The sequence below is a fragment of the Coffea eugenioides genome, chromosome 8, assembly GCF_003713205.1.
Source record: "Coffea eugenioides isolate CCC68of chromosome 8, Ceug_1.0, whole genome shotgun sequence".
In the NCBI taxonomy this organism is placed as follows: domain Eukaryota; kingdom Viridiplantae; phylum Streptophyta; class Magnoliopsida; order Gentianales; family Rubiaceae; genus Coffea; species Coffea eugenioides.
In genome coordinates, this window is record NC_040042.1 from 41,029,356 (window position 1) to 41,049,298 (window position 19,943).

Genomic DNA, 19,943 nt, shown 5'->3' on the forward strand with positions numbered 1-19,943 from the left:
GCTTGGAAAACCTGGTTACAGGTATGTGTTTGGAGAGAGAGCTTGTGGACAAGTTTTCTTTTCTTTTTGTTTCTTTTTTGGGTTTATTCTTATTTTGGCATTGTTAAGACCTACACAAAAAATTACAATTGAAATATTTTACACCAACTCAAAGTTTTTTCTTTCCATCTCGACCTTTTAAAGAGTTATAGAAAACAAATCTATAGTAAAATTGAATTATGTGACTGAACAAATCAATTCACTTTTAAATTTTTAATAGGTGCGATGTAGAACATAGAGCCGAATGTTTATAATTGTCATTTTGCCAATATATTTGAATAATCCAAATTATGTTGGCTATATTAAATGTCTCACGGTTCAGTAAGAAACTATGAATCGAGTAATCCTATAAAATAAATTGTTATGAGTTATATTTTATTTTCAATGCTCGAAACCACACTACTTATACTTTTTTTTTTTTTACTGGGAGGTATCCTGATCTGGTCAGAATCACCTGAATGGACCAGACTACTTCTCCCAAGCTGTGAGAGCCCTGCCCCAAGAATCACAACAGGATAACTCCCGAGAGTTAAACCTGAGATATACTCTTAAAGAGGAGACTATGAAAACCGTCAGAGTTACCTGAGAGCACCACACTACTTATACATCCATGTCGTTTTGTGTATAAATTTAGTTTAAACTACCAGTTAGGTAATTACACAAATATCTATTGGTATAAAGACTATTTTCTTAAACAATTTAGTCACATAACTAAATTTGTTCTATGAACAAATTGGCCGGTCCCCAATCCATCTGATCGGACGATATAACTAAGTTATATTGCTCAAAGAAAGGGAAAAACAAGTAACGCTACTGTTATAATATAGTGTAACCAAAGGAAAAAAAAAACATAGAGAATCAACGTTACATGTTTTCCTATACGAGAAAAGATTATGCAGCCTCTTCTAAGTAATTATACTCTTTAAGGTTAGATTTATCCTCGGATGGTATGGTGGGCAATTTGAGTCGTTCAAAAGCATTAGACACTGCTCCAGGCCTCTGGGTCTGGGCTCTAGCTCCTCAGATTAGAGGAGCCTTAAACATTCTCCAAACGTGTCCTTGTCTAGTAGGACCCATGTGAATCCACTTCCTAGCAGAAAGGGTCGGGCTGTGACAAAATTGTAGTGACTGCTACGTGAAGTTAGTTTTGTGCTTTAATTTTAACCGGCAAACAGTAGATAGTGGAGGCGGAAGCCAACAGATATTTTAACCCAACCGTGGTTAAGTCCACATTTTAACCACAGTTAACAAAGTAGTTTATATTCAAACCCTGCCCTCAACCCCATCAAGCGTAAACCCAGAGAGAGAGAGAGAGAACTTCCACCATAGTTCCATCAGGATGATGATCGGAGATCATTCTCCCCGTTCAAATCCAACCGTCCAAGTACCTCCCTGGGATTTCTTAGATGACCATCGCACGGCTAATATTCACTCACCATATTCCATTTCCCTTAACGGCGGTAATGCTAGCAGTTTCGAACTTGCCTTGGATAACTTGACGGCGCTACAGCGATATCTGCCGTCGAACACAGGCTCCGACGACGTCGTCTCGGATACCGATGACTTGGATATACCTGTGGACGCGTTCTCATGCGATCAGTTCCGCATGTTCGAGTTTAAGGTCCGCAGGTGCGCACGTGCCAGGTCACATGACTGGACTGAGTGTCCGTATGCTCATCCGGGCGAGAAGGCTCGCCGGAGGGACCCGCGCAAGTATCATTATTCCGGTAGCGCTTGTCCGGACTTCAGGAAAGGCGCGTGTAAGAAGGGCGACTCCTGCGAGTTCGCTCACGGCGTATTCGAGTGCTGGCTCCACCCTGCTCGCTATCGTACGCAGCCCTGTAAAGATGGGACCCAGTGTCGCCGGAGGGTCTGTTTCTTTGCTCATACTCCTGATCAGCTGCGCGTCCTTCCTCAGACCGAGTGCTATGACGGATCTCCTAGTCGACTCGGATGCAACTCGCCGGGTCGACATGCTTATGATTCTGGTGTCTCGCCCCTGAACGCGAAAAATGGCGCGTTTGGGTCGTCTCCCACTTCGGTTCTGTCCTCCCCGCCTTCTTCCCCGGCTTCCGAGTCCCCGCCCATGTCGCCTAGCGGAGCGGTGAGTTTGAACTCAGTGAGTGGACTGGCTCAGTCAATGCGTAACCTGCAGATTGGTAACACGAGGATGACTGCTGGGTCTCCTCCATGGGGGATTCAAGTGGGTGGTGGGTTTTGTTCGCCTCGGAGCCCCTCCACTTTAAGGCCCGGGTTCACGAGCCTGCCCGCTACTCCGACCCCGGCCCCGGCCCCGGCCCGAACTCGGTCCGGACTCGGTGCGTTTGATCTGTGGGACAAGGCATGCCAAGAGGAGCCGGCGATGGAGCGGGTTGAATCCGGTCGGGACCTTCGTGCAAAGATCTATGCAAAACTGAGCAAGGAGAACTCCCTCGAGTCAGCCACCCCGGTTCCTGATTTCGGGTGGATTTCCGAACTCGTGAAATGATCCTGGTCGTGCTTTGATTGAATTCTTTTTTGATGTGTCAGATACCGGGTTAAATCGGGTCGGCGGCCTTGTGAGTACGTGGATGCAAGTTGAAAGTTGTGTAAATAAAGCTTTAAATTTTTGAATGGTGGAGGGATTTAAGTGTTTAAATCGCCATTTTGTGGGAGATTAAATTTGGAAGAGCAGGGAGATAAAAAAAATGTAGTTTGTATATTTTGTATATTCGATTTTAGTACGATTTTAGGGCTGCCGATGTATATTTCATATTCATGTTCTTAACCACGTTTGACTCTGTATTGCCTTTCGAATTTCAAGAGGTTAATCTCTCTTAGAAAATGTCACCTACCTGGTATTTCAGTGGTTAGTATATTTGGGAGGTTTTTAATTGTGAGATACATTTCAGTGGTTAGTCTGGCATTTGGCAAAAATATGTGCGGAGAGGAGTCTGGTTTGGGCATTAAGTATCTGGATACTGATTATTCTGTCAAAGATTTATTCTGTTTTTAGAAGCCAGAGAGCAATATTATTATGTTTTACTTATTTTTATTTTTTCAAGTAAGAGAGGGGTTGGATTTGAGATTATTGATTAAAAGGCAAAGCCTGTACATTAAGTTCAATCGATAATTAATTAGTAAAACACTTTATTAATAACTAAAAATGCACGATGGAAAATAATTACTATTTATTGTAATCTTTTTGTAATATACGGTAATTGAGGTCAAAATGTGGTTCAAAAATAAAATTTGTTTTTTAAGAATAATAAGTAATTTTTTTTTAAAGTGGAGAGGGTTGAATTTGATGGTAAAATTGAAGGGATTGTAAGTAGAGTTTTTGGGTGTAAATCTTCTCACTTGAAAAAAAAAAAAGAAAGATTTTTCTAAAGAATCTGATCTCCAAATGCATCCGATACCCTTTTAGAGATAATTTTTTTAATACTTTCAATGTAACCATTCCTTTTACACGAGAATTAGTGATGCATGTCATATCATACGTGCAATTGAAAAAAAGGGAAAAGGTAGATGTTAGTATGTGTTATGCATTTAGATTTTTATATGGTGCATGAAATTCAATTCCATTTTTATTAGCATTAATCATAAAAAAAAAGTCATTGAAGATGTGAATTAAAGCATTGTTTAGATTTCCATTTTTTTTTAAAAAAAATGTAAGTTTTTCGTGAACATATTTCTCAATCGCTTTTTTAACACATGTATATTAAATTATTACAGCATATATTTTCTATAAAAATTTCAAAATATAGTAATTCAAACGGGCACGAGTGAAATATGAAAAGTTGAAAGTAAGTTTGTCAATCGGGCATCTGAACTTTAACAAACCAAAGTTCTACTCATGTAGTTAGTACAACTTTCTGATTTTGGCTTATAAGTTTCGGATTGATAAATATGAACTCATACTTGACTTATAAAATATTCAGGTTATGAGTTTAATTTGGATTTAGTTCAAATTCCCCTATTGCTCATGAATTTTCTTAATATAATTATTATAACTATCAAGTTCTAAAGCTAATTTAACATCCACAAGATCACAACATTAAAACTATACACGAATTAGTAACAGTTAATTAAAAAGTATATAAATCAAGAATTTTTCAACAATAATATATCCAATTAGTTCAATGTACATGAAAAATAAATAATAAAATATGATCATCAGTCAGTACATTTTTAAAAGTCCTCAAATAATATATACGGATGCATATTGAAGGGTCGAACCTGTATTAAATTTAAGCTATTAAGATTCAAACTCGACTCATATTTAATTTAAATCTAATATTTAGGTCCAAACTCAACTCAATTCAACGATAATTATTATTCATCGAACTTTTATTGGACCGAATGGGAGGAGATGGGGCTGGTTGCATTGACGGTCCTAGTCGAAAGTACAAACAGAGCCAACAAACTGTAGTTGGTTCTTCCGGAAATTCTGCAGTGTGGAAAGGTTCACTACTGTCAATGGAGATAAGATCTCGTCTTGTCCCCATGGAAGAATAATTAAAGCGACCCCCGTTGAAGTTTTGGTAGTATTTAATCAAAGATTGGGATTTATTCATTTAAAAAACGAGTGCAAAAGAAAACGAGCACAGAGATAGCGGCATAGAATGGTAGGAAAAGATTTTCGGGACCTACGGCTTATCATATATAAAATGGATTGGATGGGCTGGGGTCTAAGTCACTAGAGGAGGAGAAGATAGGTGTGGTACGAACCACTGGGCTAATGGCTCAATGGTCATCAGGGAGGGACTTAAATCCCTCTTTGGATTGTTGACGATAATTCAAACCTTACTAGCGGTGAAAAAAAATTTAAGGATTGTGCCATAGCACTCTTTTAATTTAGTTGGATCTGTATACTCACTAGTCCCTATAACAGCCTCTTTAGGTTCTCTCTCTCCCTAAATTAGGATAGAGTAGATTATACAAATGTATGTTGCTGACCAAGAAAAAAAAAGAGGATAGGTGTGGTACAAAATCTTCTTGTCTTCTTCACGAGCTTAGTGCAGCAGATAATAATAATGACTGCATTCCATCTGTGAAAAACAGGACCAGTTTATTGAGTACACAAGAAAAAGGGGAGAACCAATTAAGTCGCAGAAGGCAAGAGAAGACTTATCTCCTTAGGATTAGATTTGTGACGTGGACGCTCGGACCAATAAAACAACGTCCTTATCTTTAAGCAAAACTGTGACCTTTTTGTTTTTTTATTTTGGTCCGTACTTACTGTCCATAATCTCTTTGTATATGTATATATATTTGAAATTCATCTCTGCTACATTGCTTACCCAAAATACAAGAAATTGAGGGAAAAAAAAAAGAATTTTCGAGATGCATCATGTGAAAATTACATAACACCACAAATTAGACTTTTTGCTAAAAAAAAAAAAAATCCAATGAGAAAGGTTCCGAAATGACGTTCAGATTGGACCCTTTTTTTTTTTTTGAAAACGAAAAAGATAAAAAACTGTAATGCCAACAAGAAACCAAGTGAAATATAACGTAGTGACTAAGGTTGAAATCCAAAAATTAAATGATTTTGTTATGAAGTTAATGAAATAATAAGTATGGATGTACATTAATTTTTCGAAGAGATACATTGAAACATTCAATCCCTACAAGATTCATGGTACAATCACGTGTGTTCTTATAGTTTATTAGTTCATTATGAAATTATTGAATTCATGTGTTTGAAGTATAAAATTCATGCATCTATATTAATGTTAGTAGATGTACTTTTGATCTTGTATCACTTATAAATATAGAGGACAAATAAACCTCATTTGTAACCCTTTAAACCTTTGATAATAGAAGTGAACGCTCTTACTATTTTCATGTCTCTATTCCACTCTCTTTATATTTAACTTTTCTTAGTTTAATTTATTAGTTTCACCGCTGATTTGGATTTGAATCCCTCTCCCTGCTTATTAAATTCCATCTCTCTCTGACTAAATTTTTCTAAAAAAAAGAAAAGAAAAGAAAAGCTGAGTGAAACATAATAGAGCGAGTATTAATTTACTCATTTACTGCAGACAAACGGACGCCTGATACTTGCCTGTATGCCCACTTGGATGAGTGTTAGGTGAAAGAAGTGGAGTGCTGCTTTTGGATAATCATTAATTAATTAAATCCTCAGTTTGGACAATATCTGGTTAATAACGACAAAATCTCTAATATTTCTTTACTCTTGGGAGAAGCCTTCAATGAAGCGACAGGGACCGGTTTGACAAGGTGCCACTTGCTGATATTTGGGGGTCCCACAACAAATATCTGTGACTCTAATCTCTTCTTCGGTTTCTTCAAGCTCACAGGTTCATGTATTTTCTGTAATATTCAAATGCGTTACTGGGGCTGTAGATCGGAGGTTTGAATCACACCTGCAGCGAAAAAAATTTAAAGAAAGTGTCTGATCATCCATTTGATCTAGTCAAGTCTGTATATATGCTAATCTCTTACACAATTTTTTTAGATTCCCCTTCCCTCCTCCCTCCTCCCTCCCTCCTTATAGAATAGGATAGCGCTACTGCTAATATGGTACTTTTCTGTCACATAAAATTTATCATATTTATCACTGTTTTTTAAATTAATTATCATTTTAAAAAAATTAATTCATGTTTTTCAATACAAATTTATCTTTATTTTTATGTGATCCACCGCTTATTTCTCATAATCATTAATACATCGTATAAAAGATGATCCACTATTAATTTTACAGGCTCGAGAGGATAGTATATTTTATTATTGATGGTCAAGTAGATAAGGACGTAGATAAGGTGGGCCCTGGGGATTGGGGGTAAATTGGTCATTATGGAGGGGACAAGGGTGGATTTAAAAACTAGTATGAAACAGGCCGACAAAAGAAACAATCATGGGATGGTCCAAAGTGTACCTGGTTGAGTTTTCAGTAGTTCTCGTTGAACTACGCAAAGGCAAAAGGGGGAAACGGCAGCATATCTATCTATCCAGCCATATTTCCTCAAAAGCCGTAAGTGATTTGTTTGTGTCCTATGATGCGCTAATGTAACAGTGGGATGTCCTGGAATCCTGTGCTTCCCCACCCCAAAACATAGTAGCAGATATCGATCATCTTTTATTTTATGGAGCCGTCACAAAACTTAACTCTGGTTCACTACGTACTTTTTTTTTTTTTCGAAAATGGTAAATCTAATTTATTCTACATTAAAAGGAAGGAGGCGAATTTAAGAAGGCCCAAAAATAATTCGAAAGGGACTGAACCACTACCAGGTCAAACGAATGCTGGCCACTGAGCCATTAGCCCAATGGTTCTGGTTCACTACTTACTAATACAGCTGAAATTAGGTGTTTTTTGGTCAAACGTAATTGCTAAAGAGGAAGTTTTGCACTGCCATAAATTGACAGGAAATGTGGGCTAAGACTGTGCTACAGGTGACAGTTATTACACTCATTTCTAGCAAAACTCACTTAATTAAGATGGTGTGAGAATGGTTGGATTGGGTGATACAAATGAATGGATTGTATAGAAAATCTTGGACTCAAAATTTTTTACTTAAAAAAAAAAAAACATAATTAAGCTCCTACAGTAGCATTCTATCGTATTGAATATGCCATCAAATGATCAATTACGCAAAAAATTTTACTGTAAAACTTGTAATCTAAACAGACTCTCAATTAGCTCCATCATCTATTAAGCATAACTAACCATCAAAAGTAAAAAGGGAAAAAAAAATGACGACTCTGTTTGAATTCCAGTGTTTCTCAAGTACTTTTTTTTTTTTTAATGTTTGGAGTCTACAGTAACTCCAAAAATAATTTCAAATATATTAAAATAAAATAAATCCTCATCCTCTCTTTTCTTTCACATACCACCACCAGCCATTAGCCATCATTGGCCATCACCGCCGATAGCCACTACTACTAGCGGTCGCTATCTATTTTTTTTTTTCTCTCTCTGTCTCTTCATCTCTCTCCACCCTTATCTTCTCGTTCCCCCATTCCCCACTATTCCTTCCTCTCCCATTTTCTGGTTGCACTGATAGCGATCAGATTTGGTTGGGCACAGGAACAGAGGGGTGCAGGGGACAAAGAGAAGGAAAGGGGAAGAGGAAGGAGGAGGTAAGAAAGAAGAGGAGAAGAGAGAGGACAGTGGAAAGCAAAAGAGGGAGGAGGAGGATGAGGGAGAAGAGATGTGGAGGAGGGGAGGGTGGATAGTGGTGTAGTTTTTTTAAAAAAATTTAAAAAACCTTTATTCAATTTTAAATTCTAAAAATATATTTTAAAAATATCCTAAAAACATTAAAAAAAATCTATCTATTTATAGTAAAAGTTTTTTCTATATACATTGATAAAGTAAAGTTTTAAAAAAAAACATTTTCAAAAAAATCATTTACAGTCAAATTTTTTTTATATATATCGTTGCAGTAAAATTTTTAAAGAAACGCCTTAAAAAACATATACTCCACATCTATTCATACGGAGCTAACAACAATACTTAAAGCTACCATCATCTCTAACGTAGGAGTTGTCTGAAAACACGACAGACTTCTTGAAGACCCCCAACTACCTCGGCAGTTGTTGCGGTGGTGGGAGTAAAGACATAAATCACAAAAACTTTGCGTTGTCTTTACTTTATGTCAAGGCAAAATGAGGTCCAAAATCGGGAAACATCATGATCCTCGGTCCTGAGTCCTTAATTGGCAAAAAAAAGGGGGGAAGGATGTTCTATACAATTAAGTAGAGAGTCCACTGTATTTTACGTGTCTTTTGTTAGTCCACTGTATTATGTTTTTGCAGAAAATGTATAAAGCTTGGGCCGAAATTGTTAATCAGAGGAATTTGTTCAACTTTTTGGTTAGTAGTAGAATGTGTTTTTGTCTTGGAGCTCAAAGTCCTTAGCCAGTAAATTCCTGTCTGCCATTGCTCACAACTTTTTAAGACGTGGGGTTGCATTCAAGGGGCCTTCCTTCCGAACTGCCTAGTTGGAGATGGGATGAGAAGATGGACATAGACATTAAGACATTGACATGCCCATTGATTTGACGAGCTTCAACAGTGGATGCAATGCCTCGGGATCTTCATCCATATCGTCTCAACTCTCAAATTTAGTCAGTCACGTGTTCATACACACTCTCATACATCTAATCCAACTTTTCACCTGTCATGCTCCACTTCAATTTTTTTTTGATTCAAAATTCTATATTAGTTTAAAATTTAAACTCTAGTTCAGTTTGATATTATATTTTATAAGTTCGAGCTCGAAAAGCTGTTATCATTTTTGAAAAAAAAAAATTTTGAACTCGAAACTTTTTTATATATTTTTAATTAGTGCTAGCATATAACTTTTATATAATAAAATAATAAAATATTATAGTATTTTATATAAATTAAAAATTAATATTTATTAAAGAATCGAAATCGAATCATTCATTTTTTTTTTATTTTTTTTGTTCCAATGATAACATTTGTATAATCTACTTTAATATAATATAGAGGAAGGGAGAACCTAATCGAAAAGGAATTCCGTCGGGCGTTGTCGCTTGAAAGCAACAATCATAATTAAGTGACGGGTATACAGTAAAAGGTAAAAATTGAATTCTTGATCTCCTATTTCTATCTAAACTTTAAAGTCTTGGTGGTTATCAACAACCTCCTTGAGACCGAATCATTGGTTAAGAGGTAAGATTCGTTTACACCGCTAACGCTGCTGCTGCTACTTTAAAATGTCAATCTCACCGCCTGTGAAATATTCTTTGATGCATGTTTCTCATTCACTCTAGACATTTATTTGGACATGGAGTGTCAATTACAAAGCCCACTAGTCCCATCCCTGGATCACGTCCATCCAAATCTTTTTCCCCACTTTATCGTTTTGTCAATGGTTTATTTCAAATTTACTAGCGGTAAAGTAAGAAATAGTTTATACCAAACGAAAGGAAATTCTCATGGAGGACCATCCAGGTACATATTTTCAACATTGCAATGGTTGTAGATGGAAATAAGAGGGGACTGACTAGTTATAAAAAGAAAACAGTGGCCGCCAATTCACGGTGCCATATCTTAAAGTACAAATTTTGAGACACAAAAATATTGCATGTGCATTTCATGACTTTTTTGAGAATGCTTCGTGATCTTATCCACATAACCAGGTTGAGAGTGCAGGGTTCAGTTTCTAACTAAGCTTCAGCGGATTGAGTTGGTACCAAACCAGACACTGTTTTGTCAGAAGAGCTATCGAATCACGAATCATTCTCATGGTTTGAACCGACAGAATTGGTGCAATTTATCCATTGAAAATGCTGTCAAAGTAATCAGTAGTGTATTTGTTAGGGCAGATGGTTTTGTCATTTGATTGTCCTCTTGTAGTTAAAGCGTTTAATAGTAGCATTTGTTTAGGACGAAACATTGGGCGACCCTCGATTAATTGAAATAAAATATGAAAGTTAAACTGGGGGCGGATCTACTTTGTTTGGTTAGTGCCTCCACTGGCCAAAGAAAATTTTCATTAATGTAGAAATTATGTCCATGAGTGATTGTTAATAAATTTTTAATAGGAAAAGTCCAGTAATAGGTATAATCCATTCCTTTAATGATGATGACTAAATGTACAACTGGGTTGTCGCTTTGGGGACATTCGATAAGATTTCGATGCAGAGTTTGATGGAACCAAATAAACAAACACGCATAAATTCATAGGAAGAATCAAGACAAATGGCGCAGAGGCAAAGGGATTTCTTTCACTATTCATCGAACGAGGCTGCGGCTTTTTTAGTTTTATATGAAAAGAAAACGACACAAAGCTTTAGCAATATGAGCCCTATTGACATTTTAACTAATACACTACTACTACCTCCTAGTACTAGTAATAAAGGGAATAATCCCGTACAACTCCAGCTCCACTAACCAATTAATTAATGACACATGGCTATTTTAATAAAATAATGTTTGGTTTAATTTTTTGTTTTTTACAATATCTCCCTTAAATCAAGCTCTTCAAATTTGAATATACCCAACATATTCTTCAACTTGACAAAAATCTCCGTTTTCAATACTTTGGTGAAAATATCAACCACTTGCTCTTTAGTTCTGCAATAATTAATTTCAATTTTTCTCTCTCGAACCAACTCACGTTTGAATTGATATTTAATGTCAATATACTTGCTACGCCCACAGAATATTGGATTCTTAGATAACTCAATCGCTGATTTACTGTCACAATAAATTTCGTAAGATCAACCAGTTTGTGTTGTGACGCAATCACAAAACTTGAGTAGCATTGTTAGCTACTGCAATATACTCCGTCTTCACTGTAGACAATACAATATCCTGCTGCTTTTTTGAACTCCAGGAAAATATGTCAGAATCAATAAAAAATGTGTACTATGAAGTACTTTTCCCCTCTACTGCATCACCTGTCCAATAACTAGTTGTGTAGCCAAACAATTCAACTGGATCATTTTCTTCGACTAGTGTCATAATCGGTTTCACTGTATTCATTTTGAACTTCTTTAAAATATCACTTGCATATTTCTTTTGAGATATAAAAATTTCACGATCAGACTGAAATATTTCAATTTTCAGAAAATATGAAATGAGTCTCATATATGTTATATCAAATTGCTTAATCATAACCTCTCTGAACTCTACAATTATCTATAAATTATTTCCTGTTAAAATTAAATCATCTACGTACAAGCATGTAATAAGAATATCACCACGAAAAAAAGATTTAATATATAAAGTGTGCTCATTTGGACACTTCTAAAAATCACGAGTCAGAAAATAAGAATCAATTTTTGTATACCATACTCTTGGGGTTTGTTTCAATCCATATAAGCGCAACGGATCTTCTGTCCCACACTCTGTGCAACTCTATGTCCCACTTTTTATTATATTGCTATTTCTCCTACATAAACATCATGTTTTAGTTCTTTTTTGTTTCCTTAAGATCAAATAACTATTAATTCAGCAATACACAAAATTTATCAAACTCAAAAAATCAAAATGCATAAAAAATGAGATTTTTTTTTATAAATTTTCTATTATATTTTTTAATTTTCTATTATATATTACTTTTTTGAAGCTGTTGTATTTATTTTTTATTGAATTAATAGTTATTAGATCTTAAGGAAACAAAAAAAAATTAAAACATGATGTTTATATAGGAGAAATAATAATATAATAAAAAATGGCACAGAGTGTGGGACAGAAGATCCGTTGCGACATATAAGACTCTCTTCAATTTATACACTTTATTTTCCTGACTTCTTTTCACAAATTTTGCTGAGTATTCTATATACACTTTTTCATTACAAATTTCATTCAAAAAAGTTGACTTGACATCCATTTAATAAATTCTCCAATTATTTTAGACAGTTGAAGAAATTATCACAAGGACTGTGTCAAACTTGACAATTGGTGCAAATACTTCAAAATAGTCAATCCCGAGATTCTGCTTGTATTCCTTCACAACTAATCTCGCCTTGTATCAATCAATTGCTTCACTAAATTTAAATTTTGTCTGGTGTACCAATTTCACTCCAATAATTTTTTTTACCAGTTGGAAGAGAAATAACCTATTAGGTGTCATTCTTCTCTACTGTATGAATTTTTTCCTCCATTATTTTTACCTAACGATCATCATTGGTTGCCTTCTTATACACAATTGGGTCACAATCTATATATAAAGTAAAATTAATAATATTTTCGTCAGAAGGAACATTATCTGGTATAATAATATAATCCTGTAGATGAGCTAATATCTGTCACTAGCGCTGTATACGTCCAGTTAACACAGTTTGTATACCCTAAGCAGCTGATAATGGCTGAACATCATCATTAGGATCCTCTTGCTAGTAATTTAAAGTCACATCTGCTGTTTTAGAATCTCTAGTATATCAGTCTCAAATATCTCTTTTGTCAAAAGTCACATTTTTATTCACTATCACCTTTTTTGTCACAAATTATACGATCTGTAAGTTCGAAAGATTTCATTATAATCAATAAATACATGTTTCTCCCTCTTGTTATTAAGTTTTTTTAATTGATCAAGAATATGAGAGTAAACAATATACCCAAAAATTCTGAAATGACCAACAAATGATTTTCTATCACTCCAAACTTCTTTAAAAGTTTTTCAAAGAACACTTCTAATAGAACACCTATTTAACAGATAAATTGTACAAGAAATTGCCATTGCTCAAAATATTGGCATATTTTTCAATTTCAACATATACCTCACCATATCAATAACTGGTGTATTCTTTCTTTTTATCATTCTATTTTGTTGGGAAGCATACTTGGTACTCAAATGATGCTGTATCTTATTTTTTTTTCAAGAAAATCACCACACACCAAATATTCCTGACTGCTATCTGTTCTCAAAATTTTAATTTGACAACCATTTTACCTCTTAACAAAAGTCTTAAAAATTTTAAAGGTGTCACCGGCATCAGATTTTTTTTTCAAAACATACACCCAAACTTTTATACAAAAATCATCAATAAAGATAATAAAATACCTGCAAACACCATTAGTAGGAACCTCCATATGGCACAAGTCTGAATGAATAATTTCTAATGGTATTTTGATCCTCTATGATTTTTCAGTCTAAAAAGCATCATTGTGTTGTTTTTTTTTAAAACACACATATCACAGGCTTTACCAGAATTTTTAATATTATGCAACCCACCAACCATTCTTCTACCGATCAAAAATCTCAAACTGTCAAAATTTAAATGACCAAATCGCATATGTCATGACCAATTACTATCATCTATCATTGTATTCAAATAGAAAAAATTGACAGTACTCAAATTTAGTGAAAATAAATGATTTGAAGTCATTGGTATGCTAGCAATCATTCTAATATTTTTATAAAAAAATATTACAAGTACCATTTCTGATATAAGTATCATATTTTTTCTCAGACAACTAACCCATACTCAACAAATTATGATGCAACTCAAGAACATAGAAAACATCAAAAATAAAATTAATAGGCCCATTTTTCAAACTAATAGAAATCTTTTTCTTGCCAAACACTGATAAAACAGTGTTATTCTCAAATTTAATTTCACTACGGACAAATTCATCAAGTTCAATAAATAATTTTTTTTGCCCGACATATGGTTACTGCAACATATATTCAAGTACCATTTATTTTTATCAACCATATCAACAGCATTACATGCTAATAATAAAAGCTTTAAATTTTTTATTATTAACTTGCACCTGCTTGTCAGTAATATTAGTCTGAAAATTTCTATCTATATTTTCTCCAAATTTACATTCAAATTGTCTATAGCCCAATTCTTTATAATTATAACATTGAATTCTTTGTTCAAAATTATTTTAAAATTTATTCTGATTAAAATTATTTTCTCTGCCGAAATTATCACCTGCCTCTATCAGAACCACCTCTAAAAATAAAATTATTATTGTTACCACATCCAATATTTGATATATCTTCTCTGTCTCTATTATTATTGCCATGACTACCTCTATTGTTGTAACCACATATATTTTTCTGACTGAATTCACCTTACTCAATGACATTATTATTACCTCTCAAATTCAACTGTGACTACAACACTTTTTCAACTATATCTTTCTCCGCGGTATCTTCCAACTTTCTATTAATTCTTTGTTCATGCAGAATTAATGACCCATGCAAATTTTCAATACTTAAATCTTTTAAGTCTTTCGTTTCCTAGATCACAGCTATTACATGACTAAATTTCATGGGTTGGGCATTAAGAACTTTCTCAATAAATGTTCCGTCAGTAAGATCATACTGATTGAATTTCATCTTGTTTTTAATATCTGACAAATGAAAAAAATGACTCAATAGATTCAGATTTTTCGATCATCACAAATTCAAATTATTTTGTTGGACCCTGTCGATTCCTTTATATGTTTTCTCCAATATATCCCAATCCTCCTTTGCCGTATTAGCCGTAACAATTTTTTCAAAAATTGACATATTAATTGCCTGATGAATTTGTGATAAAGCCAAACTATCATTCTCCTTATCATTCTCACTAGCATCTTGAACAAGTGCAGATTCAATATATCGATGTAATTTACATGCCTTGAGATGAATTATCATTTGTTTCTATCAAAACTTGAATTCCACGTTTATTTTGAGTTTTTGGGCAGAACAACCAATATTGGAGTTAGGGTTTGCCACATTTTAATCTACCGTCGTTCTGGTACTATTCTGATGAACCCAAACAAATAAACATACATAAACCCATAAGAAGAATAAAAAAAAAAAAATATAGGGGCAAAGGAATTTCTTCAACTATTCATCAAACGAGGCAGCGGCCTTTTTGGTTTCATATGAAAAGAAAATGACACAAAGCTTCGTCATTTTAAGCCCTAATGGCATTTTAACTAGTACACTACTACTGACTCCTAATACTAGTAATAAAGGGAATAATCCCATACAACTCCAACTCCATTAACTAATTAATTAATGACACATGACTACACTATAAAATAATGTTTGGTTTAATTTTTTTCTACAGAGATGACTAAATGTACAACTAGAGTTGCAAGTTAAAAAACCTTAATATAGAGATTATGACCATGAGTGATTGTTAATACATTTTTAATAGAAAAAGTCAAGTAATAAGTATAATCCATTACTTTAATGATGACTAAATGTGCAATTAGGGTTGTCGCTTCACGGACAATCAACAAAATTGAAGCTATGCAGAGAGACTAAATGTATAACTAGAGTTGCAGATTGACCAATTTATTTGGTTCGAACTTACGAGTATTTTGATCAACTACTCGACTCAAGTTCGGCATTGATCGAATTCGATAGCATGTCCACAAGTTGAGTTATAGTATTAAACTTCTAAGCTCACAGGTTTGACAAGTCTAATCGAACTTCCAGTATGTATGCATGTGTATTTATTAATGTGAAATGTCAATTATATCTCTTGTTTAAAATATTAATTTATATTAGATGAGCTTAATTAGGTTCAATTAACCTCTAGTTTGAATAAGATAAATTGAAGTCAAACTCGAATTTCACATTTAAAAATTCGACGAACTTGAGTTCAATTATTTTAACTCGAGCAGTGTGCTATTCGAGTTCGACTTGAGTCGAACATACCCATATGTACAACCTCAATAATGGTCTAAGGAGTTCTAGTTTACCGACGATTTTCTCCAAACACACAAAAAACTTGTACTCTAAGGAGTTCTATTCACAATGTATGTTACCACTTCATGCTACTTACTATGCATATATTACTATTGCCCAATACTATTTACAAAACTTTGTTTTAAATTCTTTCCCCTTGGAAATTTTTTTTTTTCTGGCTCTACGACTGAGTTTAATTCAATTCTCTTGCTCATTCGCCGGATTCAGCAAGTCGCCAATGAAGTTTGATTATCGAACCGTCTTATGTCAAAATTCAGTGCCCGTATGAGTGCTATGTAATCTAATGCTAATTATTGCTACTATTTCTATTCTTGCTGATTAGTCCATTCAATTCCATAACCAAGAAAAATAAAAGTGATACGACTGATTTTTCAAAGTATCTTTTTCATTCTAATTTTTGTCAAAAGCTTTCAAAAATAATAGCAATGAAAAGATATGTCACAACAAAGTCGTGTCCCCGTCTTAAAGAATCCCGTCCATGAACATTGTATCGCATTTTGGACCCAGTGTCTTAATTGCAAAACCAATTAATTTTTAGTGGCCCATACACACTAGATTCATGATTTTCACGTTCCCACCTTTCAATCCATTTGGAATTTATCTACACAAGAGTTTTAGCTGTTTTAGTTGGTTTTTTTTTTTAAAAAAAAAGAGAAAAAATTTTCCCTCAAAAAGGGTAAAAATTCGTATTAATCTTCCCTAATTAACCAGGCAGAAAAATCAGCCTACCACTCTATATCAATCCTGAAATCTACAGCAAAATTATCTAGTCTGTTAGATACAAAAAAAAAAAGAAAAAAGAGAAGATTATGAGCAAAATACGAACAGAAAACTTAATAGTGCATGCTTTCGTTTCTGTCTGGTTTGCGGTCTGCTTTTATCTCCTCTCCGTCGTAACCTTACTCTCTAGTCTTTATCAAACCAGGCCCTGATTGCTTCTGCCATGTCTTCTTCTCAGTTCTCCCCCACCCGTGCCGTATCAGTGAGCCCCAAATTAGTTCTTTTTCACCTCTCCAATTCCTTGCAATTATGCCAATCCCTTTTTTTTTTTCCTTTTTGGTTGAGGCTTTGAAGGAAATTCCAATGTTAGCTTGATGCTGGCTTGGAGCCTTCCCCCTCACTCTTATTGATTACTTGATTTGTATGTTATAACGTCAAATTTTTCCTATTTAGATAGTACTCTTTTTAAATTCTCATTCTTATCCATGTCATTTTTGTTTGATGTGAAATGGTTTACTTGTTTTGCAAGGTCATAAGTTTGGATCTTTCATTGGGCAGTTAAATTTAATACGCATAAATATCTTGTGAATTAATCTTGTTTATTATGACAGTACATATACTATCAGCGTTGGACGTTGGATGAATGATAACTGTGCAAAATTTAAATTTGAAATTTAATTTTTGTACACATATCATAAATCCAACGGTGATAATATATATATTATCAATGTATATAAGATTTACTCATATCTTATTCTATCGACTAAATTTAATATGCTTAAATATCTTATGAATTAATTTTGTTTATTATGACAATGTATACACTATCAGCGTTGAATGAATGACAACTGTGCACATTTTGAATTTGACGATAATAGTATATACATTGTCAATATATGCAAGATTTACTCATATCTTATTGTATCGACTAAGTTAGCATTTGAGGAATTTTTTGATTTACCAGTACATAGAACTTTGCTGATTTTTGTTTTCTTCTTTCCTTTCTCTATTTGTATCTCTTTATTTTCTTTTCCGTGTATAAAATTTTTTCCCTATATTAAGATCGGAAGTCATCAGTTGGGCCTCAATTAGAATTAATGCTCTCCATTAAGTGTTCTTTGGACTTGAGTGGCAAATAAAGAAAAATGGCCAGACATTCAGGTCAGTTAACTGGAGATTGTCCTCAGGCCCAGACTCTACGCATACTGGCCTCCAGACCCATGTCGATTGCGGACTAGCCTGGGCCGGTAAAACGCCACTAGAGTCAAATTTGTTCACGAGCCTTAAGCAAATTTTATATCTGCTGTAATCAATGGATGACTTGAAGTCCGATTTTCTTTTTCTACCCCCAAAAAAAAAAAAAAAACAGAGTACGATTTTTCTTTTCTTTTTCCTTCTATTCTTTAAGAGGAAGGAAATACTAAGAAGTGGTACATTTCCTTTTTTTTTTTTATTATTTTTGGAAATGTATAAAGTTCCTTTTAAAAGTTGTAGAAAAGGAAAGATGAGGGAAGAAGCAATAGGAGACGTATGAAAATTGAACTCCTACTATTGTATTTTAAAAGTGTGTGAAATTTTTGTTTTATGCAGTATTCCTTCGTGAATCTGTATAAACTAGAGGTGGCAATATGGATAAATGGTTCATAATTGGTTTTGACTTAATGGATGGTGGATGAAATTTATCCAATCCATTTAAATCCATTTAATAAATGGATCTAAATGGATGGATCTAAATGGATTAAATAAAAACCAATTATCCATTTATAATCCATTTAAATATTTTGGTTACTTTTTTTTTTGTATTACCATTTCTTGTAATATGAAGATACTTTTTTATGTACTCGTAAATTTTAGGTGTAGTTGGATGAGAAAGATGGCAAAATACTTAGATTTTTCATTTAAGAATTTAGGTAGTATTTTGGTCTAATTTAAGAACAATTGGTCTAATTTGGTTACCGTAATTTATAAATAAAATTTTCAAATGTTATTTAACCTATATCATAAATATAATTTTTAATTTTTTTTATCTCATACACGTCATGTCACAAAAAATTTATAATATTCTTTCAAATACAACCAGTGATTGGAAAATTTTCTGGGTTTAAATTAAAGAAACAGTGAGGGAACCCAGCTAGGAATAGGAGGGAAGGTTATGGTGAGGGATCAAGGGGGGGGTGGGGGTTCCCAAATTGAGTTCGTTGATGCGGTCCGCCGCATGATTGGGGAGCATGGAGGACTACACTGTCATATATTTCTTGCTTGCAAGTTTTGATCATGATTGGCTACTTTTATTTGGTTTTTAAATAAATGGATATATGTGGTTTTTGTGGATAATTCATATAAATCCATTTAATTTAATGGTTTTACTTTGGTCAACCATTTAAAACCAATATCATAAATGGATAATCCAAATCCATTTAATTATGGATTACATGGATGGATAAATGGATCTCAATCCAAATTGCCACCTCTAGTATAAACCAATGTGTTTTTCAGGTTTTAGAAAATAATTTATGTTTTAAACTTTCAAAAATTGATTAATAGTGTATTTTTTTTTCAATTTATTTCCTACACACTAAATTTTCACTGGCGTGAAGCTCAATTATGTCTAACTTAATTCTTGGATCAAGTGGACCACTATAGTTACTTATTGAAATTCAAGACAGTGAAGAGAAACATGAAAGAAGATATTAACAAGAAGGCCATCTATGTCAAACTTAATTAACTCTTTAGGAATGATATCATTAGATTCTCGCTATCACTCTCTTATCCTTTCTTATTGTTGTTTTGTTCTCTCTCTCATCCTTTCTTAGCGTTGTTTTGGCGAACACTGTAGTAGAAGATTATTTGAAATAGTTTTTTTTAAAAGAATACTGTAGTCGTCTTTGATATGATATATGTAAAATAAAAAGTGGTTAAAAATATATTTATGACACAAACAAATAAATTTGTGCAAATAATTTGCCATCCAAACATTTGCTTTGCGAATTGGCAATAGACATTCAATAATACACTTAATTGAGATTATATACACGCA

At 33.8% G+C, this 19,943-nt stretch overlaps 1 protein-coding gene across 1 annotated transcript; it reads left to right on the top strand.

Moving 5' to 3' along the window:
* The first annotated feature begins 1,325 nt into the window (after positions 1 to 1,325).
* On the top strand, positions 1,326 to 2,918 carry LOC113779766 (zinc finger CCCH domain-containing protein 23-like). The gene has a single exon (XM_027325478.1). It carries the CDS (start codon positions 1,379 to 1,381, stop codon positions 2,525 to 2,527), a length of 1,149 nt encoding a protein of 382 aa, XP_027181279.1. The 5' UTR covers positions 1,326 to 1,378; the 3' UTR covers positions 2,528 to 2,918.
* The last annotated feature ends 17,025 nt before the right edge of the window (positions 2,919 to 19,943 follow it).